The sequence below is a fragment of the Aspergillus novofumigatus genome (assembly GCF_002847465.1).
Source record: "Aspergillus novofumigatus IBT 16806 chromosome Unknown P174scaffold_1, whole genome shotgun sequence".
NCBI lineage: Eukaryota > Fungi > Ascomycota > Eurotiomycetes > Eurotiales > Aspergillaceae > Aspergillus > Aspergillus novofumigatus.
In genome coordinates this window covers 3,036,472-3,055,829 of record NW_020194274.1, presented here as the reverse complement: position 1 = coordinate 3,055,829, position 19,358 = coordinate 3,036,472, and the positions used below count along the sequence as shown (strand labels likewise).

Below are 19,358 nucleotides of genomic sequence, written 5' to 3'. Positions count from 1 at the left end.
GCTCTCATTCTTGTCTACCTACCACAGTGGATCTATATGGAGTTTGTCTTGAACTGAGGCTACCCCAATTTATTCAACTGGCTGCAATGCTTTTCCGTCCCCAATCCCCATATTCTGTATTCTTATCCCATTGGCTCTAATATTATTAATCTGGATCTCGGCTCGGCCTTTCGCTCGTGATCCTTCGGCTGCATTGTCCTTTTTGCCCTCCGCAGATCAATATTGTCCTAGATACCGCGGTTCATTCGCCATCTCCGGACTATAACATAGCGCGGCCATTCTCGCGGGGCAGTTGGTCTTTTTTCTATCTCATACACTTCTTCAAGACTCAAGGAAAATTCCTGCAACGTTCCTGCAGAAACAGTGTAGCCAGAATCATGTCTACGCCACAGCAACGGTTGTCCTCGATCGCTAACCAGGTCGCTGGTTCAAATGTGTCGGCGAAGAGCAAGCTGTTGGCCAAGAATCCCGATGATATCGTACGTCTGAACAGAACTTGCGAAAACTAAGACGAAGGCTGACCTCCCTCAGGTGATCACGCTTGCTGTTCGGACTCCTCTCACAAAGGCCAGAAAAGGTGGTCTGAAAGACACCACAATAGATAATCTCCTTCTTTCATTGCTTACAGTATGTTACCAAATCGATGTCCTCGCCAACCATAGCCTATCCTAACAATCTGCAGTCTATCCGCGAAAAGTCCAACCTCGACCCCAACCTTGTTGAAGATGTCTGTGTCGGTAACGTGCTTGCGCCTGGTTCCGCATACATCGCCCGCTCCGCGGTGCTTGCAGCTGGCTTCCCTGTGACGGCCGCCGCCTCCATTGCCAACCGATTCTGTTCTTCTGGATTGCTGGCGATCCAGAACGTCGCTAACCAGATCATGGCTGGTTCCATCGATATCGGTATCGCTGTCGGGGCCGAGAGCATGAGCACCAACGCCGATGGAGGAGCCCCAGAGATGTCGGCTCAGATCATATCGCATCCTATTGCCTCCCAGAACATCCAACCCATGGGCCAGACCTCGGAGAACGTCGCTGCCCAATTCAACATTTCCCGAGAGCAACATGATCAGTTTGCCGCCAAGAGTTATCAGAAGGCCGAGCGCGCGCAAAAGGCCGGTTGGACTGCCGACGAGATTGTGCCCGTCAAGACGCAAGTCAGAGATCCCAAGACAGGTGAGGTAAAGGACGTCGTCGTTGATCGTGACGATGGCATTCGTTATGGCACCACTGCTGAGTCCCTCGGCAAGATTCGCTCTGCTTTCCCTCAGTGGAAGCCCAGTGCCACAACCGGTGGCAATGCCAGTCAGATCACGGATGGCGCCGCCGGTGTCATCCTTATGAAGCGGTCTCGTGCCCAGGAACTCGGACAGCCCATCATTGGCAAGTTTTGCGGAGCTACAGTTGCGGGTTTGGAGCCTAGAATCATGGGTATCGGCCCTTCCATTGCTATCCCCAAGATTCTGTCCAAGTTCAACCTGACCAAGGACGATATCGATATTTTCGAGATTAACGAAGCATTTGCGTCCATGGTATGATTGATCCTTTTGTGTACATCTGAGCTGTACTAACTAATGACTGTCTAGGGCGTCTACTGTGTTAGCAAGCTGGGTCTTGATGAGAGCAAGGTCAATCCCAGAGGTGGAGCGATGTGAGTCGTTTGGTTATCCTTGAGCGTTCTTCATCATTTACTAACCTATTGCAGCGCACTGGGTCATCCGTTGGGCTGCACCGGCGCTCGCCAGGTCGTTACTGCTCTGTCTGAGCTCCGCCGTCAGAACAAGAGAATCGCCGTTACCTCGATGTGTGTCGGAACTGTGAGTTACCCCAGGTTTGGTCTCATCTCTGAATTTTCACTAATATTGACTAGGGCATGGGTATGGCCGGAATTTTTGTTTCGGAGCATTAAGATAAATGTTTAAAGATTTAGCTTGGGAATTGATGAAGAGCCGTCAGTTTGGGAATGTCCGCCTTGTATATATATACCTAGTCCTTGCATGAAAATAAGAGCATGTTCATAGCTTCTGTACGTCGGACTCTCGCCCATCAATTGCTTAGTAGTACGGTAACAAATCGGTTACTCCATATCAGCGGAGTATTGAAGCGTCGAGTGGGTCATCATCCCCATGATTGACTCCGCCTACTGCCATTTCAGCGATCGAACTACGAGTCCAAGACGGCGGCATCGATTGCAAGTTCGATCGCAATTTTAGCATCGAGGGTGTTCTAAATAGCCACAGTGGCGATCTCAACGATCAGCTTATCTTCGTCGGAGCTCGTGACACATAGCGCACCCCGTGCATGCATAGTCACGTGCACATCCACCATTCGTCATCCCAGACGACTATCCAGGTATTTTGCGCCAGTGGCTGTGGCTCATCACCGCTTCTCCTCATCTACCACTACTCGCCTGCGTCTGCCATCAGACCCTCCTTGCAACTTTGTCCTACATATATCACCTCTCTCCTTTCTCTTATACTATCAAGAGCAGTATCTGACCTCGTCTTGTCATTCTCTGGTCCCAGTCTACTACGACCGCTGGTTGGCTGATCCTGCGACCATGAAGCTCTTATCTACCGCCGCTACCTTGCTCGTTTGCCTTGCTCCTCTCTCCGCCTCAGCACGGTCGATCTCTTTCTTCGATTCCGCGCAGGCTCCAATCCAACTTGAGACATTTCCTGTTAAGGGGGATAACCCGTTAGAATACTGTTCCGACCCTTCGGACAATATCCTGCAGATCGAATCGGTGGACTTGTACCCTAACCCTCCTCTCCCGTACGTACTGGCAGTCCCTATACCGTATAGTGTCGGGTGACGAACGATTGACTGATTTTTGATCACAGTGGCCAAACTCTCTCTATCAATGCCAGTGGCAACTTGACGGAACGGGTGGAGGAAGGCGCTTATGTCTCTCTTGTGGTTAAATACGGTCTCATCACCCTGATCAAGCAGACCGCCGATCTCTGCGAACAAATCAAAAATGTGGACCTCGAGTGTCCCCTGGAGAAGGGCGAGATGACCTTGACTAAGCAGGTTGATCTGCCTTCGCATATTCCTCCTGTACGTTGGCCTTTTGAGCTATCCTGGTAGTTAATGTTGCTAACGACGATGAACAGGGGAAGTACAACGTCCATGCCGACGTTTATACCAAGGACGACAAGAAGATTACTTGCCTTGAGGCGCGCAATATCGAGTTCAAGATCCGGCCATGAGAAGACGTTGGCTATCATCGCTACCCTTCCACTGGATGATCACTGATGTGGCTTTTGAATCCGCTCCTACATACTTACGATCCCTTGATGAATTGCCCTTACGAGCCTCTGTTCTCTGTTTCATTCTTATGTTCGCTGTAAACTGCCATAGTCCTCCACAGTCAAAGTTGCATGCTCTTGGTTATATCCGCTTTGCTTGATATTAGATGATGCGATATATCATCCGGCGTCACGGCAGATCGTCATCACTTGCTTCTCGTCATGCCTGCACAACTATGTATATGCCTGAACTACCGTCTAATACAGAGTCTTCATTCGAGTAATTCACGACTCTCAGAAAGTAAAGCGGAGGACAAACATAGCAACCATCACTACTATGCAGTGCGCGGTAGTATCTCCGAGAAGGACAATTCCAATGCCGCTCTCTCGGACAACCAAGCATCGTATCGGCGCTGATAATATATCGAATTCTATGTGCATAGATCCTAGATAATCGGGTATCTTCCCACGACTCGCACGGCGCGCACGGCCACCCTAGAACACATCCTAACTAATGAAGGTGCTGAAAACAAAATAAACCTAGCAGTTACCATCTATTCACCAAATAGCCGCCGCACGCGCTTAAGCACGCTGTCCTTCTCGGGGTCATAGGGATGGTCTTTACTCGGGATCTCGAGGACGGCGGGGAAGGGGTCCGCGAAGGAGTCGACGCTGTGTCTGATGCGTTCGGCAATCTGATTCTATGAGCCACTGATCCCTGATGAGGTAGACTGCAAAAACAACGTACGTGTTGGTTGATCAGCAGCACGGCAATGTCTTTCCTCTCCTGGGTGAAGTTCTGGAACGCCTTCTCGATAGCAGACGTTTCGGTCTTGGAGTCGACGACGAGGAAGTTCCGCTGGGCGTCCGGGCCGTCTGTGACGTGCTAAGCGGTTGTTAGTTGTGCTTTTCGAGGGGGATAGTATGTCCGCGTGATGGTATACGTACACCGATACCCGCGAGAAGGAGACCGGTTACGGAGCTGGATGCGATTAGCGGTGGTGGTTCTCTCTTTGTGTCTTGCTACCGGAGGTGCTGGTTACTCTTCGTCGCCGATGACGGCGAGGAATTGCCGTTCCTAGGGTTCAGAGGGGAGTCAGTGATATGGCCATGTCAACGTGGGGATATGCGAGTGTGAATGTACCTTGTAGGACACCGCCGAGGCTGCCATCTCTGGACGAAGGATCGGCTGGACTGAGCCTTTAGAAAGAAGTAGAATCTACCCTGCAGAGCAGCTACCGTGGGTAGGTCGATCAAGTCAACAATGAACTTGTGGATGAAAGAGTCGTGTCCCGATTGTGGATAACCACTTCAGTGGACGTTCGTCATAGCAGACCGCTGCGGCTTATCTAAGCGGGGCCGTGATGTGTTTGTTTAGCAGGGGAACGGAAAACCTTGGCGTATGTTTGTATTTTGTCACTCCTCAAAACGTTCGTCTGGATAATTAAATTGCCTGGCGGGAGCACATATGAAGGATAAAGAACCGTCCCTGGTAGCGCTCTGCAATATCTGTGCCCCGATATCACCATGCCCCGGCTCGTACGCCGCCAACCGCTGGCGGAGCGCATCAGATTGTACTTGAATCCACTGGACTTTCTGCTATGGCTGTCAGAGGAGATCGATGCGAATGCTTGGGATCAATTCGAGAAGGATTGGGCGCTGCCTTTGGGTATTGTTCTCAATTTAGCCTTCCTCATTGCGAGGGCGAACAGCCGATCGAGTGGCAGCAGAGCCATTGACGATGTCTTCGGAGACGATGGCGGAGTGCCGTGGATGAGCTGGTTTGTATGTCGCCAACAGTTCAAGGAGCTTGCTGGGATTCACAGAGGATGAGTCGCTAATCGGTGGTTGCTGGCAGGCTTCCTTCATCGTTCACTTACTCGCGTGCTTCAGCGCGTTCAATACTTTCTACACCTTCTATCGGAAGCGACTCTATCGTCTGTTTGAGGCTTCGATAGATCAACCACCGGCTACACCATCGGCTCGCCGTGTCCGCGTCGATTCAACGCCTATGACAGCTTCGCCGTTGCGGTACTTTGCAAACGTGATTGCCGGATCTGCTGAGTCCCGGGCGCATCCCGACGCGCAACGGGATGTCTGGGAACTTGCAGTTTGGGATCCTCTGCCGATTTGCCTTCGACTGTTCTGCCTCTTCAGCCCTGGCCACGTCCTGGTATACTGGGTATTTTTGCCTACGCAACTGTCCGATCCCCGGCCAAGCGTTACTATCGTCACGGTTATCTTCATTACAACTCTGCTGTCTGTGCAGATGTCATTCCTCTCTTCCTCGTTCACTCAGCAAGCCAAGGATTCCATGGTGGTTCACAAGGAGGTCCTTAACGAGTACGACACCAAATTTGTCCATCCGAGGACCCAGCCCGTGATGAGAGATGTTGGCACTCAGTTCTCCGACCCCCATACCTCTCAACCTGGTTCCGATGCCAAGTATAACAAGGTGGACACGTTCACTCCTACCCGTGTCATCCACCGAGGATTCAAAACCAGTCCCAATCCGAACTATGTCAGTTTTGTCGACCCCGAGGGAGCGTCCGCCAGACGTCAGACATTGGCTACGCCAAATACTTCTCACAACTATACGTCGCTGCAAACACCGAGTCATTTACGAGATGCCTCCCCGGTTGTACGAGGCCCCGTTGCTTCCATACGCCAACCGCACTTCCGACCCACACCGAGTGCTACAGGCGACGGCGGCAGTTTGGGGGTCTTCTCGCACGCAAATTCCCCTTTGAGGCGATCTACGCCGGCCAATATCGACCGCCGGGTTCCGAATCCTCCAGATTTCTTATTCAAAGACCGAGGTACTCCTATGAAGAGGCTATCAAGTCCCTTGAAGAAGAGCAATGTTCCCGGCAGTACAACACCGTTGACCCAGACACCAAGACGGACTCAGAATGACCCTCGTCGTGAAACGGGCCGCTTCTGAATTCAATCATGGGATCAGCCATCTCGCAAATTGACGAAACAAGAAGAATTGCTGATGTATTGTTACCGTGCACGGGTCGTTCTACCATCCTGTCATTTGTTCATTAAGCGTATACACCGTGTAACCATGACGTTTTCCAGCATTTGGCCCTGGCGTTTGGAGGTCCACTTCGCTTTCACATGATTTTCTATTCTCATAATGTCTTTTTTCATGACGTTTCCTTTCCGGAGTGCAATTCAGAGTCGTCCTGTTTCTCTGTTGACTGGGAATGTTGGCTGGCGAGGGTGACCAGCCACTGTAGTATAATCATGTTCCGTCCCGGGCACAGCGCGGTCTGGCCCATTGTTGACTTGTCGGTACTACGGAGTAAAGTCTGGACTATATTTTCACAGAAGTGACTTGGTTTCGAGGTGAGGCGGTTCTCTGTGTGTTGAAATTGGTCGAGAGGATACTTTGTTTGATTTTGTGAGATACCCTTTGATCTTAATCCTTTGACGATCAACATTTCCGATCTACACAATCTGCCATCACTTAGTCTACACTACGATCATCTTGTCCCACTTCATCAGACAGACTGCCGACATTCTCCTACGCGGCTGCAGTTTCCATTCCAGATGGTGGACAAAACCAGCAGGCGCGCATTCCGCAGCGGTTCCTTCAGTCCGCGTGTGTGTTCGCTGCTACATTCCACGGCATGGCAAGTCGGATCACATAGCATTCCGCGCATATAATTACAAATCTGGTCATATTCTTTTGTCAGGCTGGGAATTATTCTTTGGCTGGGAACCTGCCACTGCACTCAACGGGCCAGTGCACTCGTCGAGTCGGTCTTTTCTGGCAAGCACTTCGCCATGCTACGGCGATCCTTCATCCTCTGCCTCAGCATTCAACGAAATCACCGTCAAAGAGCCCTGAAGTCGATCAGAGCAAAGTCAACAACAAGAGAAGTGTCTGTTGCTCAAGGAATGGGTAACTGTGGAAGGTCAACCTGGCCTTGAAGTCCAGCCTGTCAATAACCGTCACTTTCGATACAGTATGGATGAGCTTCTGCACTTACACCAGGGGCACTTCATGAACCTTTCGCCTCGAAGGCGCCACGATAAGCGAGAGGAGTTGGACGTGGAAGCAGTAGAAAATACGCAGCAGGAGAGAATTACATCAGACCGCGGTGGAAGCCCAATGAATTCGAGAAACATTGATTCTGGAACTGGAACTCCAACCATCGTGCGAAGGACCAGACCGACGAAGCTTCCTCTGCCCAGGGATTTCGCAAGCAAAGCCAAGGAACAACAAAAAGATAAACCTGCTACGCCTCAACATCGGGACTATGGTTCTCTCGGGAACGTCCGACCAAGGAAGTCGCCTACAACTTTATTATACAGCAGTCCGGAGGAGGTGATGGACAAAGACCGAGAGCAATATTGGCGGAAGGTCAGGGATAAGTTTGAGAGGGAATCCCCATCCACGAAGAGTCAAGAGAAGGATAAAGAGAAGGAGAAGGACAAGCACAAAGAGACTTACTACGGAGCCTACAAAAAGATCATATCGCTGGCCAGCTCTCCAAAGAGTGAACTGGTCAAACAGAGACTGAGATCGGCCGGTGGTGATCTACGAGGAAGCCCAAAGTCACGGATTGCGAGCCCTACCATCCACCCTCGGCTTCGTCCAGGCTACAGCTCTCCCAGCAGATTTGATAACCAGTCCATCAGTCACGGGAAGCGACAGCTCAGTGGAGTTCAACGAAAGAATTCTGATACGGACGAGAGCATTCTGCACTTCTCCACGGACAAGACGGATAACGCCACCGACTCGTCGATCAATTCTCACTCTTCTCTGTCACCCGTGTCGGGCCCGAGCAGCTCATTGACGGAATGGGAGGACAAATTCGTTGTCAACATGCCATCCGCCAAAGAGCCAAACCCACCAACAATGAGTGCACAGCAGATTGCGGAATTCCAGCAAAGCATCGAGCGGGTGCACAACGACGGCGGTGCCATGCTTGATCCAGACTCTCTGCCTAGTCCACGTACCGGGACGCCCGAAGACAAGGATTTGTCTGCTGTGCAGCCTGCGAAGCCGACCTCGTTTGACGGTCAAGATCCTCCTCCCCCACCCGCCCATTCGGCGGGGGTTGAGGAAAGCCCACCATCGCAGCCAAAACACCCGAGGTACTACTGTCCCGACGAGATCGGTAAAAATCGCATCAGTACAATATGGGAAGAATCTGCCTCGAAATCCGAAAAGGATGTACCAAATGTCAATCCGGATGGCTCTTTTTTAGGGTGCAAGGAGATCAATGGGCCCAACGACAAGAACCCCGACGAGATCCTGCTGTTTTCGCCCGTGGATCGTCCCCGGGTAGTCGATGTGCCGAGCCCTATGTCCAGAAGCCCCAAAGAAAGGAAGATTCAAGTGGTTCGCCAGAGGAATCCGGACCTCGGAGAGAAGACCGTCGCTCGAGAAGAATGGAAACCAGGTACTCCGAATTTGAAACTTGTCCAATGCTCGAAGCCATCACCGAGGACCGTGTGCCGCGAGACCAGCTGCCAGCAACCAGAAAAGACGGCCCAGGACTCGAGCAAAGCGGACCGCGAGTCCCCGCCACCTTTAGGCAAGCGCCTCGAGGACAGAAGACCGACTCCCAGGGACGACGATGTCTTCATTATCACACCCACTATCATACGCACTATGGTGAGCATGTCCGATATCAAGGGTGCGGCGCAGAAGGGACCTCCCGTCGGAATACCCACGTCGCGCACCGCAGGCGACATTATCACCGACGCTCGGGCAAGACCGCAAGGAAAGCCTTCGCCACTGGGACTGAGACGAGTGGCGCAAAACTCGCAGGAAAAGTCAAACGTATCGTCGCCCATGCCCTTGCGAAGTGCTCCTGTGCGGAGTATCCCCGTGGTCAAGCATCGAGCAGAAGCCGGAATGCGCAAGGTCGAACAGTCCCGAGATATGCGTGGGTTCATCCGTATGCCAGGCACGACACCACCGTCTGCAGAAAGTCAGGCAGAGCGCACCGGAAATAACGCACCACAATCGCGTGCTTCCAGCACTGGATCGAGCAGCGAGAACTCGCAAGTGAGACGAGTGACGGACTCCGGTCAAGCCGGCAGGTCGTCGCTGGTTGTCAATATATCTCCAGTCGGTTCGATCGACAGAGGTCAGCCAGATGGTGGTAAGACAGTGCCAGAAACGACCAAGGTGGTAGAAGTAGCGGAACTGGACGGATTACAAGTGGTAGAACACAAAGCAAAGACGCCGCCGCCTCGAATCACTCCGTTACATGCTGATCCGCCGAACATGGAGATGGAGATGGAGGTGGCCAGTCCCACGAAGAATGCGACAAATGCGCTGACCCTCGCTCTGATTTTGGAAATCTTCGTCCTATCAGTCGCTCAAATGGAGGCCCTCTGGCAGAGACTCGTGTCAAATCGGCATTCCAAGACCGCCCTGCTCAAGATTGCCATTAACAGCGTTCTGCAGATGCTCGAGCATTGCCTTCAGGTTCTCCGGACATGGCTGACGGTCTTTTCCGTTTACAATGCCACTGGGGTCTGGCCGCGACCGGCAGAAGGCGATCTCGCTCGGTCCCTGACGGATATCTGTCAGGCGATTGCTTACCTCGTTGTTCTGTGTTTTATGATGATGATTGTTGAACGGGCAGCCGGGTACATAGTCCTTGTTGGAAGTTGGGTTGTATGGTTTGCGAAGCCTTTTGGATGGTTCTTTGTAGCAATAGGAAGGGCTCTCTTTACATGATTCTGCAAGTGGGCGAGCCTGATGTTTTCTCGGCATGATTGTATCACATACTACTGCTGCATGGATGGCGCGAGGGGCTCTTGACTAGTATTTTCAGCTATCTATCATTACTACGCGCGAAAGTGTGGGCACCCACTCTTTGATGACTGGACTATTCTTACACAGGCGGATAAATATGACTTCTACTTGTGAAACTTTGCCGATAGAGCAAACGAGAAGTGATGTGACTCGAAAGCACTGACTACTGTAGTCTTGTAGTCCCAGGTATATATCTGTTTCGGATGTTCGAAGCTACAGATATCTGTGTATCTGTCTCTATCCGACTTTGACTATGTCTGCTACCCAATCTTAGCGCAAAGACGAGGGAACGCATCACCGAATAGAACCGTCGATGCTCTTTGCATTCTTCTAGAGGGAAGACCCCTGAAACAGAGAGTCGGAAAGACATATAGTGAGGAGAGAAGAAAAGAGAAGGAAAAATGCACCAAGAAGATGGAAGGTGATGAAAAAGACTCCGTATCCCGTGTTGAAGAGGGTCGCTTTTGCTCTTGAAAGATTTGACCGACTGCCTATCCGTTGAAACCAAACTCCGTCATCCGTCATGTATGTTGAATTATCGTCGAAGGACCCATTCCTTCTGTAGAAAAAACTATGCTTTTCTGTCTATGCAAAGCCTCTTTTTGTTGGAAAAGAGGAAACGTGAGCAAGGACTTTCTGTTCCGTAGCGTCTAAGCTGATACCACATTAGATGTTGAATTTCGTAATCCTTCTCGCTCGTGATCAATGATAAAAGAAAAAGATGAGAGGGGTATATGGGAAAGAGATATGTTGAAAAAAATGTTGAAAGTGAATAACGCTCAGGGAAGAAATCGTTGAGAGGTCTTCAGTCGTGTCGCCATTAAACATGATGCCCTGGGGTTTGGAATTGTGTCCGCGGGCTGGTATCGTTGAGATAGATGTTGAATAAGGGGTATGAGAGGTTGGAGAGAATTTTGGAGTAGAAAGAGTCAAGGCAGGATTTGAGGCTATGGCTCCTGGTCCTTAGTTCTTCACGGCAAGTTCTTCGGGGCTGCTCCGTTTGGCTGGGACTTCGTCTCGACTGTGTCGGGGCCGACCGGAACGTCAAGGTCTTTCACTTCCAGACCGTTGAAGAGGTCGAAGAGGTCATACGTGTTGTGGAAGTCGTTGTTAACTAAGATATCCAGGGTTAGCAATTCGAATACATGCAGAGAGCGATCGCAAACTTACCGATGTTGACCAGGTACCAGTTGTCCATAATATCCTGGATCAACTTTCGACTAGGGCTGCTGGCATCATGACATTTGGCCCAGTCTTCACCCAGACGGTATGCCTCATCCTTCCAAGCCAAGAAACTGATCGTCTCCACAATGGTCGGCTGGACGATTTCTCGACCGGCGAAGATACCCCAAGTCAGAGCATTAGGGCTGTCACGAGTATTGGTGCGCAATTCGCGATTCTTGGCCACGGCATGGTAGGTCAAGTCGGGGTTCTTCTCGATCCGAGCGATCAGCTCGTCAAGCAGATAGGGAGGTACAAAGAGCTCGAGGTATGCCTTCTGGTAGACGAAACCGTTCTTGGGACCCCAGCCATACACAGGGTGAGACGATCTCACACCGTTCACGGCAGGTTGCGAGTTGACTGTGAGTAGACCCCTGCCGTTCAGCTGGACCAGGTTGTCCTTGATGGCATTGGCTTCGCCACTGATCGGCGAGTCACTCCATGGCAGGCGGTCCAGCTTCCCTTCCAGGTAGCGAACGAAAATCTGCGTTACATCGCGAATAGACTTGGGCTCGCCCCAAAGTTTGATGTTCTGTTCGTTTGTGCCCTTGAGGCCGATGCCATAAGCGTCGAGCTCACCAAAGGCAGGGGACCGAGAGTCGGTCCAACGGCCGTTCGGGAATTCATCCCATGTCTGTGTACGGGCAATGTAGGAGGAGTTTCTGTTGCGCCAGAAAATGGGACGGACATCCTCCCCGCGGCGGTTGAGCGCGAGTGACGGCCGCCAGGGCAGGGGTCTCTGAAGCGGGGTCTCCTCCGAGGGAATCAGTTTGAGTTCCTCAAGGACTGCCTGTGTCGCTTGTGCCAGGTTCATGGTGTAGCTAGTGTAAGGTCGCAGTTAGCCACATGAAAAATAGGGAGCCACTGATATACTGGGTAGGAATAAACTCACAAATGCAGGTGCTTGATGCCAGCCGCGAGGAGACGTCGGCACATGTCCGCAATCAGCCGCTTTCCGATCTCCTTGACAGCAGCATCGTCATTCTTCACCGGTTCCAGAGCCTCGAGCCAGTCTGGTGGGATCCGCGCCTTTGTCCAGTTTGCTCGTCTGATGAATGCGGCATATGTGGAGATAGGCATGATACCGGGAATAATAGGCACTGTGATGCCCTTGGCACGGCATTTCTTGACCCATTCAATGAAATTGTCTGTATCGTAGAACATCTGCGTGATGACGAAGGAGCTTCCAGCGTCGACCTTCTCTTTCAAGTGATCGATCAGCTGATCCACGTCCGGGTTGTCGTCTGCGCCTTCAGGGTAACCGCCCACACCGATGTCGAAATGATTGCCGTACTTCTCCCGAATATACTTGACCAGATCCTTTGCGTAACGGAGTCCTCCTTCAGTGGCTTCCCATGCCTCTTTGTCACGGGGTGGATCACCGCGAAGAGCCAAGATGTTGGTGCAGCCTGCCTTGTAAGCAGCACTGAGTGCAACGTTCACTTTTTCTAAGGGCATGTCTGTGCAGGTCAGATGCATGCAAGTCTCCAAGCCATACACCGATTGAGCGACGTTCACCATCTCGCAGGTCAAATCCGACAACCGACCACCAGCACCCCAGGTGATGTCGATGAAGGAGGGTCCTAGAGAGTGCATCCGATCCATTCTGTCGTAGAGATTCTGAACACCCTGGGCCGTTTTCGGAGGAAAGAATTCGAAAGAGATACCGACCCTCCCGGCGGTCTCATTGTCCGCGAGCTTGTCTTTGACGTGCATCTTGATATATTACAGTCTGTCCGTGAGCAACAATTAGCTTCATGTAGGGAAAGGTCAAAGACCGCCTAAGTTTAGCCGGTGTGTCGGCGATCGAGTGCGAAAAAGAGAGTGAAGCACTGTGTGGTAGAATATGCAAGAAAGCAGAAGTGTACCGTACCTGCAACAAAAGGTCGACTTATCTGAGCTCGCCTGCCGTTAGATGTCCTTCAGGAGCTGTGGATAATCGCCCCGTTTCGCCCACCGATCTCGCCAGCGACTGCGATGAGTGTTCAAAACCGCAAGTCAAAGTAAACAATGCAAAACAAGAGGTTGATAGAAACCGAAACGACAAAAATAATGGATTAGCAGAAAAACGACTGCAAGGAAAATGCAGCAGAGCAATGGGGAAAAGAACCAGAGAAGCGGGCTGCTTGAGAGCACCGGTGTGAGTTGGTGTCCCTTTCCGCTGGAGAGGCCGGATTTCGGAGGACGTGGCCGGCACGTGGTTTCCACTTAAATACTCAGCGAGCAACTCGAAAAGGGTCGAAATTTTTAGATTTAAGTCTATCACCGAATCTGCATAAAGCAAGCAACAATACTTTCCTACGCTCCGAAATTCCAGCGTACTAAGTGTAGCATGGGGGGTTTGTAGTCTGTACTAATCCACCGGAGGACAAATTACGGGGAGCGCCGATTGACACCTCAGGCTACTATCACCCCGCTGTTTTGCCCCTCCTCCTTCGGCGGATAAGGAAAAAAGTAGATGGAAAAAAAAAGAAGAAACGGTTTCCGTCGAACTATATACTCTGGTCTCTGCGTTCGGTGATATAAGATATTCGGTCCATTTTTCATAGTTATCCCTCATAAGCGCTCAAATCCAATCGCTAGAGTCAATTAATCCTACCTATCAATTCACAATGTCTGCTTCCGTTCCTCCTCCGGCCGCCGATCAGGATTACAAGGCGTCATTGCTCCCACTACTGATCTCCAACAACGTCCTTTCTTTCGGCACATATACCCTCAAATCCGGTCGTGAATCTCCCTACTTCTTCACTTCGTCTCTGCTTCACACTGCACCACTCCTCCGGGCCACATCTGCCGCCTACGCCAGCGTTCTATCCGCCGAGCCTTTTGTAAAGACGGCCGCCGATGGCACCCTCAGCCCCAACTTTGATATCATTTTTGGGTACGTTCTTCCCTTGAAGCATTTACATCCCTTGAGTTGGAGCAGTACTAACCGGTCTGATAATAGTCCTGCTTACAAGGGCATCCCCATCGCCGCGGCCGTGACCAACGAACTGGCCGTGCGTGACTCTATCGCCGGAACCCACACCTGGGACAATGTCAGCTATTCATTCAACCGCAAGGAGGCCAAGGATCATGGCGAGGGTGGCAACATCGTCGGTGCCCCATTGAAGGGCAAGCGGGTTGTCATCGTCGACGACGTGATCACGGCGGGAACGGCCCTGCGCGAGGCTGTAGGCATCATCCAGAAGGAAGGCGGTATTGTCGCTGGTGTTGTTGTCCTGCTCGACCGTGAGGAGAGGGTGAGCGATGCAGAGCCTAAGAGTGCTGTCGGTGTTGCGCAGAGGGATCTTGGAGAGAGCATCCCCATCCGGGCTGTCATTGGTCTCCATGATTTGATTGAGAAGCTGGGTGATAAGATTGGCGAGAGCGAGATCCAGCGGTTGAAGGACTACAGGGCTCGCTATGGTGCTGAATAAATCAATTGAGGAATGTAATATATTGAACGATACCAATGAGTGTTGATGATATTCGTGGGTTGATGGGCTTGAGTAATAGAAGTTTACAATCTTTGCCTCACTAACGGTAAAGTCATCTATGCAACTGTTCAAATCACTTTTTGTTGGCTTCCAGGGCCTCTGGAGATCCGGAGTGAAACTGCGCTCTTCGAGTGTTTCTCAAGTATATATCTCGGTTGTCCACCCGAAATAGGTAAGATCTGAGTTCTGTATACGATTATGCACACCTTGCAAGACATACTACATCCCTTTGTTTTCAAGCCAGATTACCAGCCAGCGTTTGAATAACGATATTCTCGACCTCAAACCACTGCTAATTCCCCTGGATACTACTCTTGACATCATACACCATTTGCTCTCGAAACAACATCACCTGGAATGTACGGACTACGTGACACCACAACGAAGGGATAATGTGGGATAAAAACAGTCTGAAACATGCCTTTGCTCATGCTAATCAAATATGTCTTACTGACCATGGGGATGTACTCACGTTCCAGCTAGAAAATCCAATCCTTGGGAGAATATCTTCGACGGGAAACAGATCAAGAATTCGAGATACATGCCATGCTGGCTTGGAGTGATACAGTTTCCCTAGTTGATAATTATTTAGCTCATTCGGTCTATGCAATTCCAAAGAGCATGACAGTGCATGTCAATCTCAATGTATAATGTACTGATACCAGCGGTTCAAGCGCCTCTTTCAAGGAGTGAAAGGGCTACCGTGGAGTTTGAGCACCGAAAGTGTCGAGCTGATCCTCTACCTTACGCTCATGTGGAGACATCTGCCTTCGCTTCAGTCGGGGAATCTGCTTTCTGAATTCCTCCCGCTTGAACTGTAGATAATCGCATCGTCGCGTTAGGAGGCAACGCGGCGGTCCCAAGACTCGATTATAATTGCCTTACTAGGACGAGTCTGGACGACAACAAGATCTCGAACCAAAAGCCGGTGAGGAGGAGATCTTGATCATAAATCCCTAAGATTTTGTCTTGCAGGAGATAACGCAAACAAGATCGGCGATCCCGTCCGAATCTCGAGTCGGTGGTCTGGAGTCGGTGAAGATTGAAATAACGAAGAAAATGAGGTCCTTCCGGTAGTTTCCAAGCGGTCGGCTCATTGACTCGAAAGGGTAAGCTAGATATGATATGTGTGCGAAGACGCTGCCTAGAAGGAGGTAACCGTAATGCCGCTGCATATGATGTATCGGTGTTGCCATGTGCCGAGAGATCCTACAGCGCGCACAGTTTTTGTTGTGGTGGCTTGAAATATCATGTTGGGTAACAATTGTTGGCGTGGACGTGGGGCCTGTATGCGGGTTTTCAATAAAACATCGGGCCTGCGTCTTGTTGTAGATTCTGGATGCTGTTCGATACGCGCTACCTTTCGCTTCTGCCGGTGGTCAAGTATAGATGCATGACGGCTTCGGCGACTTCGTAATCGAGTGGCATTTGTCGCAGTCGAAATCGAAGGTGCAATCTTCACTTGGCATATAGCGAAGAATACCTTAGCGACATTTCATAGATTTATACCATTGTCGAGAGTCGGAAACATAGGGAGCAACAATCCGTTCGTGGCGGATGCGAAGATGTATCTTGCCCGAGAAGCAAGAGCGAAGAAGGATAATCAAGATCTGCTACCAACTGACTGTTACCCATATTAGCAGATGTCATCGTACACCGTTAAAGTCATGACTCATGCCACATGCAGAAATGGCGGCTGGGATCGTATATGCAATGATCTGTGCTACGCTGCAAAGCATATGACAATGGAATGATCCAGCATCGATCATGTTCATGCCGCTGATATGACCCTTGTAGCGATCACCCGAGGGCCGAGAGCCTGCCTACTTACCGAGTAACTACTTACGTAGATAGATAAATAGGTAGAGAGATCTAACGGAGCGGTCTGGCTATCTACCAGAGGGAGAACTACCCAAAGCACACCATATTTATGATCAGCCAATCAGGATAACGGACTGGCATTTAAGGTTGATCTGGTCTGGCATCAAAGCTTGGATCATCCGCCGTCCAGGTCTTGGCGCCCCACTGTGGTTATAGTATATAGTGAGGTGCATAATCTGTAACACTACCAAAAGCAGGTTATTGAGCTCACCGTGAGAGTCGTAGCGTTGATATGCGCACAGTTTTCGAGTCAGTGGTCATGGTTTTCAGTGTTAACCATGCATTATACATGCGAAATCTGATTGGCGACTTCGGACCCAAAACGCCACAATACAGGTAACCGCACAGAACTACTGATTCTAGAAGCAAGGGCGAAGATCCACTGACAGGACACAAAGTTTCTCATACTTACCTAGGGATACTGAACTCAATTTATGATATGAGCATATCGATCTCTCCAACTGAATTTAGATTACTATCGGAGCTAGGCTTTGGCATCGGCAATGGCTTTCTGGTCTCTTTGACTACCCAGCAACATGCGCTGATTTCAGTCTCCGACTGCAAGCGACGCAGGAGTAAGGTATGTCTGCTCGAACAACCGCGACAACATCTGTAGTACTTCTCATCCCTTTGTCCTGTGTCCTGTTGTTTTCACGCTGGACTTTGTAGAAACCAGGGCTATACGAATAGTATTTGGATCTTCAACCATCTCCTTGAATATCTAACCAAGTATATCTCCTTACCGTACTGATCACGACACCGACTATCCCTTTCTCCCTTTAACATGGCCACGATGACTCGGGGAAGTCGAACTGAGACAAACATGACCTGGCCTGAGACATGTTCAAACGGCTTGACAAGTATTGGTTCGTGGTGCAAATCGTAATATCCTGGAATCGCCAGTTCTATCATCCCTTTGGCACTATTCAAGCAAGGAAAACCATTATAGCGGGTTGGCAGTGCCCGGAGTGCCTGTGTATCATCTATACGTCGGCCTGTAATTTACAATGGCCCCGATGAGTGAACGTTCTGGGATCTCTTGTCACTATCAATATCGCGTGCTGGTACATGAAGCTGAAGTATCCCATCTCTGCCATGACATAGAAGGAAGAGTGGGAAAACCTTAAGAGGCAAATTTGCGAGAGATAGGCTATTACCCATGATATCGCAAGATACAGATTGTCTAACGCTTGATCATGAAAGTAGAGAGACAGCTATTACTACGCCCATTTCTATAACCGATATTGATAAAGATACGCACGCATTGAGCGTTTCGGCCGCCGTGTCACTGGCGCTACGGTGAAATCTTGATATTAGAGAGGGAAACGCTATCTAGTAATTAAGGTGTTATCCGATTTCGATGCGTCGCGGCCAGTCAAAGCTTCCGCGCATCGATCTATATCGGGTACCTAGTACCAGCTCAGAGTTTTTATCCACACTTTGCATGCATAAGCGAGAGGCTGATGGCCTGTCTCTGATATGTTGGATTGAACCAAGCACGCCATCAGCAGGAGATAGCTTACTATTCAGATAAAGGCAGGGCCCGTGTCACCATAATCCATAACCAGAATCTTGGATGCGGCAAGATTGGCTTCCATAGGCGCTATTGGCTCCGATGGTCCTCAGTGGTCTCATATCGGATTATATCCACATAGCTGCCCGAATCTCAGCTCTTTAGCGGCTATGCGGATGTTGAACTGCGCATGATTTTTTTTTTTTTTTTTTTTTTTTTTTTTTTTGAATACGACTTCTGCATTACGAGTGCATGTGCTTTCGACCATGCAGCGACGATGAGCAGCCAATACCTAGTGTATGGAAGGACACTAGTCTCCTCATCGTACTCAGATGTAAGCATAGTTAGACATTACTACTAACTGCGTACTGTCGGTTTGACGATAGATCAGACAGAAGTGGCTCACCACTATCAGCCACCATGCTCATACCTGCAGTATGATATTCTCTCAGAAGACACTGTGTACTCTGTAGCATGCAATAATCTGACGCAGTATGCCAATGTCATTAAGCAAGTAATCAATATACAGTGCAAAGGAGACAGAGGTAAACGAAAACAAAAACAAGAAATCCCGGTATCTACGAGAGGATCAGCGTAAGGTACCCACTGGCCCCACTGGGGTGAACACAGTACCCACAGCCGCCTAGGAACCTAAGGTATCTAATGTACCTAGGTGCATGCTCCAAGCAAAACAGTCATCATACTGACTTTCCTCCTTCCTTCATCTTCTTCATAGTCACCGTCAACTTTCCGGTCTCGCTTCCCTATGCTCAACTCTGACACAGTCTCCACAGCTCAATTTTACTCCGCTGCAATGGCCTTGGCTTCACAGGGGGCAGATGATCTGCCGAAAATTATCATATCATGCAGGAAGTCGATGGCTGGTTCTGGCAATCGAGCAGGAGGTCCCGAATCTCAACAGCACGACTCAGAGACAGGACCGTCTCTCACCTGCTTCTTTCTTCCCGTCTCTCACTCCCTCGGCTATCTTTTCTTCCGTTTGTCGTCCTATCTGCATGCTAGCTGCATCTACCATCCGTCTAACGAGTATCATGCAGCAGCATCAGTAGGTAGGATAAGCGAAGGATAGTTTTCGTCCTGCTTTGCTTGCTCGCCCCCACGATCCTTCCTGGCGAACTCGTTGTCTGGACATCATTGAGACCCATACTCGACTTGCCTGTTGGGCCTTCTCCTCCAGTTAGACCCCCCTTGTGCATGTTTATC

At 50.3% G+C, this 19,358-nt stretch overlaps 7 protein-coding genes across 7 annotated transcripts; 5 read left to right on the top strand and 2 right to left on the bottom strand.

Moving 5' to 3' along the window:
* The first annotated feature begins 40 nt into the window (after positions 1-40).
* Positions 41-1,977, top strand: P174DRAFT_437374 (putative peroxisomal 3-ketoacyl-coA thiolase (Kat1)). Its single transcript, XM_024826284.1, has 6 exons — positions 41-479; positions 532-627; positions 683-1,531; positions 1,586-1,650; positions 1,705-1,816; positions 1,870-1,977. The coding sequence occupies exons 1-6, from the start codon at positions 378-380 to the stop codon at positions 1,906-1,908; spliced, it is 1,263 nt and encodes a 420-aa protein (XP_024687534.1). The 5' UTR covers positions 41-377; the 3' UTR covers positions 1,909-1,977.
* Positions 1,978-2,559: 582 nt separating this feature from the next.
* P174DRAFT_416646 (ML domain-containing protein) lies at positions 2,560-3,211 on the top strand (the record flags this gene model as incomplete). The annotated part of the gene is made up of 3 exons (XM_024824518.1): positions 2,560-2,774; positions 2,843-3,059; positions 3,116-3,211. The coding sequence occupies 3 exons, from the start codon at positions 2,560-2,562 to the stop codon at positions 3,209-3,211; spliced, it is 528 nt and encodes a 175-aa protein (XP_024687533.1).
* Positions 3,212-3,685: 474 nt separating this feature from the next.
* On the bottom strand, positions 3,686-4,552 carry P174DRAFT_437372 (H(+)-transporting V1 sector ATPase subunit F). Its single transcript, XM_024826283.1, has 5 exons — positions 4,395-4,552; positions 4,294-4,328; positions 4,199-4,232; positions 3,999-4,136; positions 3,686-3,945 (listed from the first exon to the last, which is right to left on the bottom strand). The coding sequence occupies exons 1-5, from the start codon at positions 4,419-4,421 to the stop codon at positions 3,805-3,807; spliced, it is 375 nt and encodes a 124-aa protein (XP_024687532.1). The 5' UTR covers positions 4,422-4,552; the 3' UTR covers positions 3,686-3,804.
* A 225-nt stretch (positions 4,553-4,777) lies between these two features.
* P174DRAFT_456547 (Nur1/Mug154 family protein) lies at positions 4,778-6,194 on the top strand (the record flags this gene model as incomplete). Its single annotated transcript, XM_024829439.1, has 2 exons — positions 4,778-5,035; positions 5,109-6,194. 2 exons carry the CDS (start codon positions 4,778-4,780, stop codon positions 6,192-6,194), a joined length of 1,344 nt encoding a protein of 447 aa, XP_024687531.1.
* A 1,071-nt stretch (positions 6,195-7,265) lies between these two features.
* Positions 7,266-9,962, top strand: P174DRAFT_362020 (putative NTP binding protein; the record flags this gene model as incomplete). Its single annotated transcript, XM_024821826.1, has 1 exon — positions 7,266-9,962. One exon carries the CDS (start codon positions 7,266-7,268, stop codon positions 9,960-9,962), a length of 2,697 nt encoding a protein of 898 aa, XP_024687530.1.
* Positions 9,963-11,011: 1,049 nt separating this feature from the next.
* Positions 11,012-12,977, bottom strand: P174DRAFT_362680 (methylenetetrahydrofolate reductase (NAD(P)H) MET13; the record flags this gene model as incomplete). The annotated part of the gene is made up of 3 exons (XM_024821875.1): positions 11,012-11,154; positions 11,211-12,082; positions 12,154-12,977. The coding sequence occupies 3 exons, from the start codon at positions 12,975-12,977 to the stop codon at positions 11,012-11,014; spliced, it is 1,839 nt and encodes a 612-aa protein (XP_024687529.1).
* Positions 12,978-13,727: 750 nt separating this feature from the next.
* P174DRAFT_509067 (orotate phosphoribosyltransferase) lies at positions 13,728-14,802 on the top strand. The gene is made up of 2 exons (XM_024831516.1): positions 13,728-14,142; positions 14,209-14,802. Exons 1-2 carry the CDS (start codon positions 13,874-13,876, stop codon positions 14,678-14,680), a joined length of 741 nt encoding a protein of 246 aa, XP_024687528.1. The 5' UTR covers positions 13,728-13,873; the 3' UTR covers positions 14,681-14,802.
* The last annotated feature ends 4,556 nt before the right edge of the window (positions 14,803-19,358 follow it).

Excerpts from the sequence above, each read along its gene's own strand:
- P174DRAFT_437374 (XM_024826284.1), top strand. The coding sequence starts at position 378 with ATGTCTACGCCACAGCAACGGTTGTCCTCGATCGCTAACCAGGTCGCT. Across the intron at positions 480-531 it reads CCAAGAATCCCGATGATATC|GTGATCACGCTTGCTGTTCG; the intron begins GTACGTCTGAAC and ends GACCTCCCTCAG. Across the intron at positions 1,532-1,585 it reads ACGAAGCATTTGCGTCCATG|GGCGTCTACTGTGTTAGCAA; the intron begins GTATGATTGATC and ends ATGACTGTCTAG.
- P174DRAFT_437372 (XM_024826283.1), bottom strand. The coding sequence starts at position 4,421 with ATGGCAGCCTCGGCGGTGTCCTACAAG. Across the intron at positions 4,329-4,394 it reads CCTCGGCGGTGTCCTACAAG|GAACGGCAATTCCTCGCCGT; the intron begins GTACATTCACAC and ends TCTGAACCCTAG. Across the intron at positions 3,946-3,998 it reads TGCTGCTGATCAACCAACAC|ATTGCCGAACGCATCAGACA; the intron begins GTACGTTGTTTT and ends TCATAGAATCAG.
- P174DRAFT_509067 (XM_024831516.1), top strand. The coding sequence starts at position 13,874 with ATGTCTGCTTCCGTTCCTCCTCCGGCCGCCGATCAGGATTACAAGGCG. Across the intron at positions 14,143-14,208 it reads AACTTTGATATCATTTTTGG|TCCTGCTTACAAGGGCATCC; the intron begins GTACGTTCTTCC and ends GTCTGATAATAG.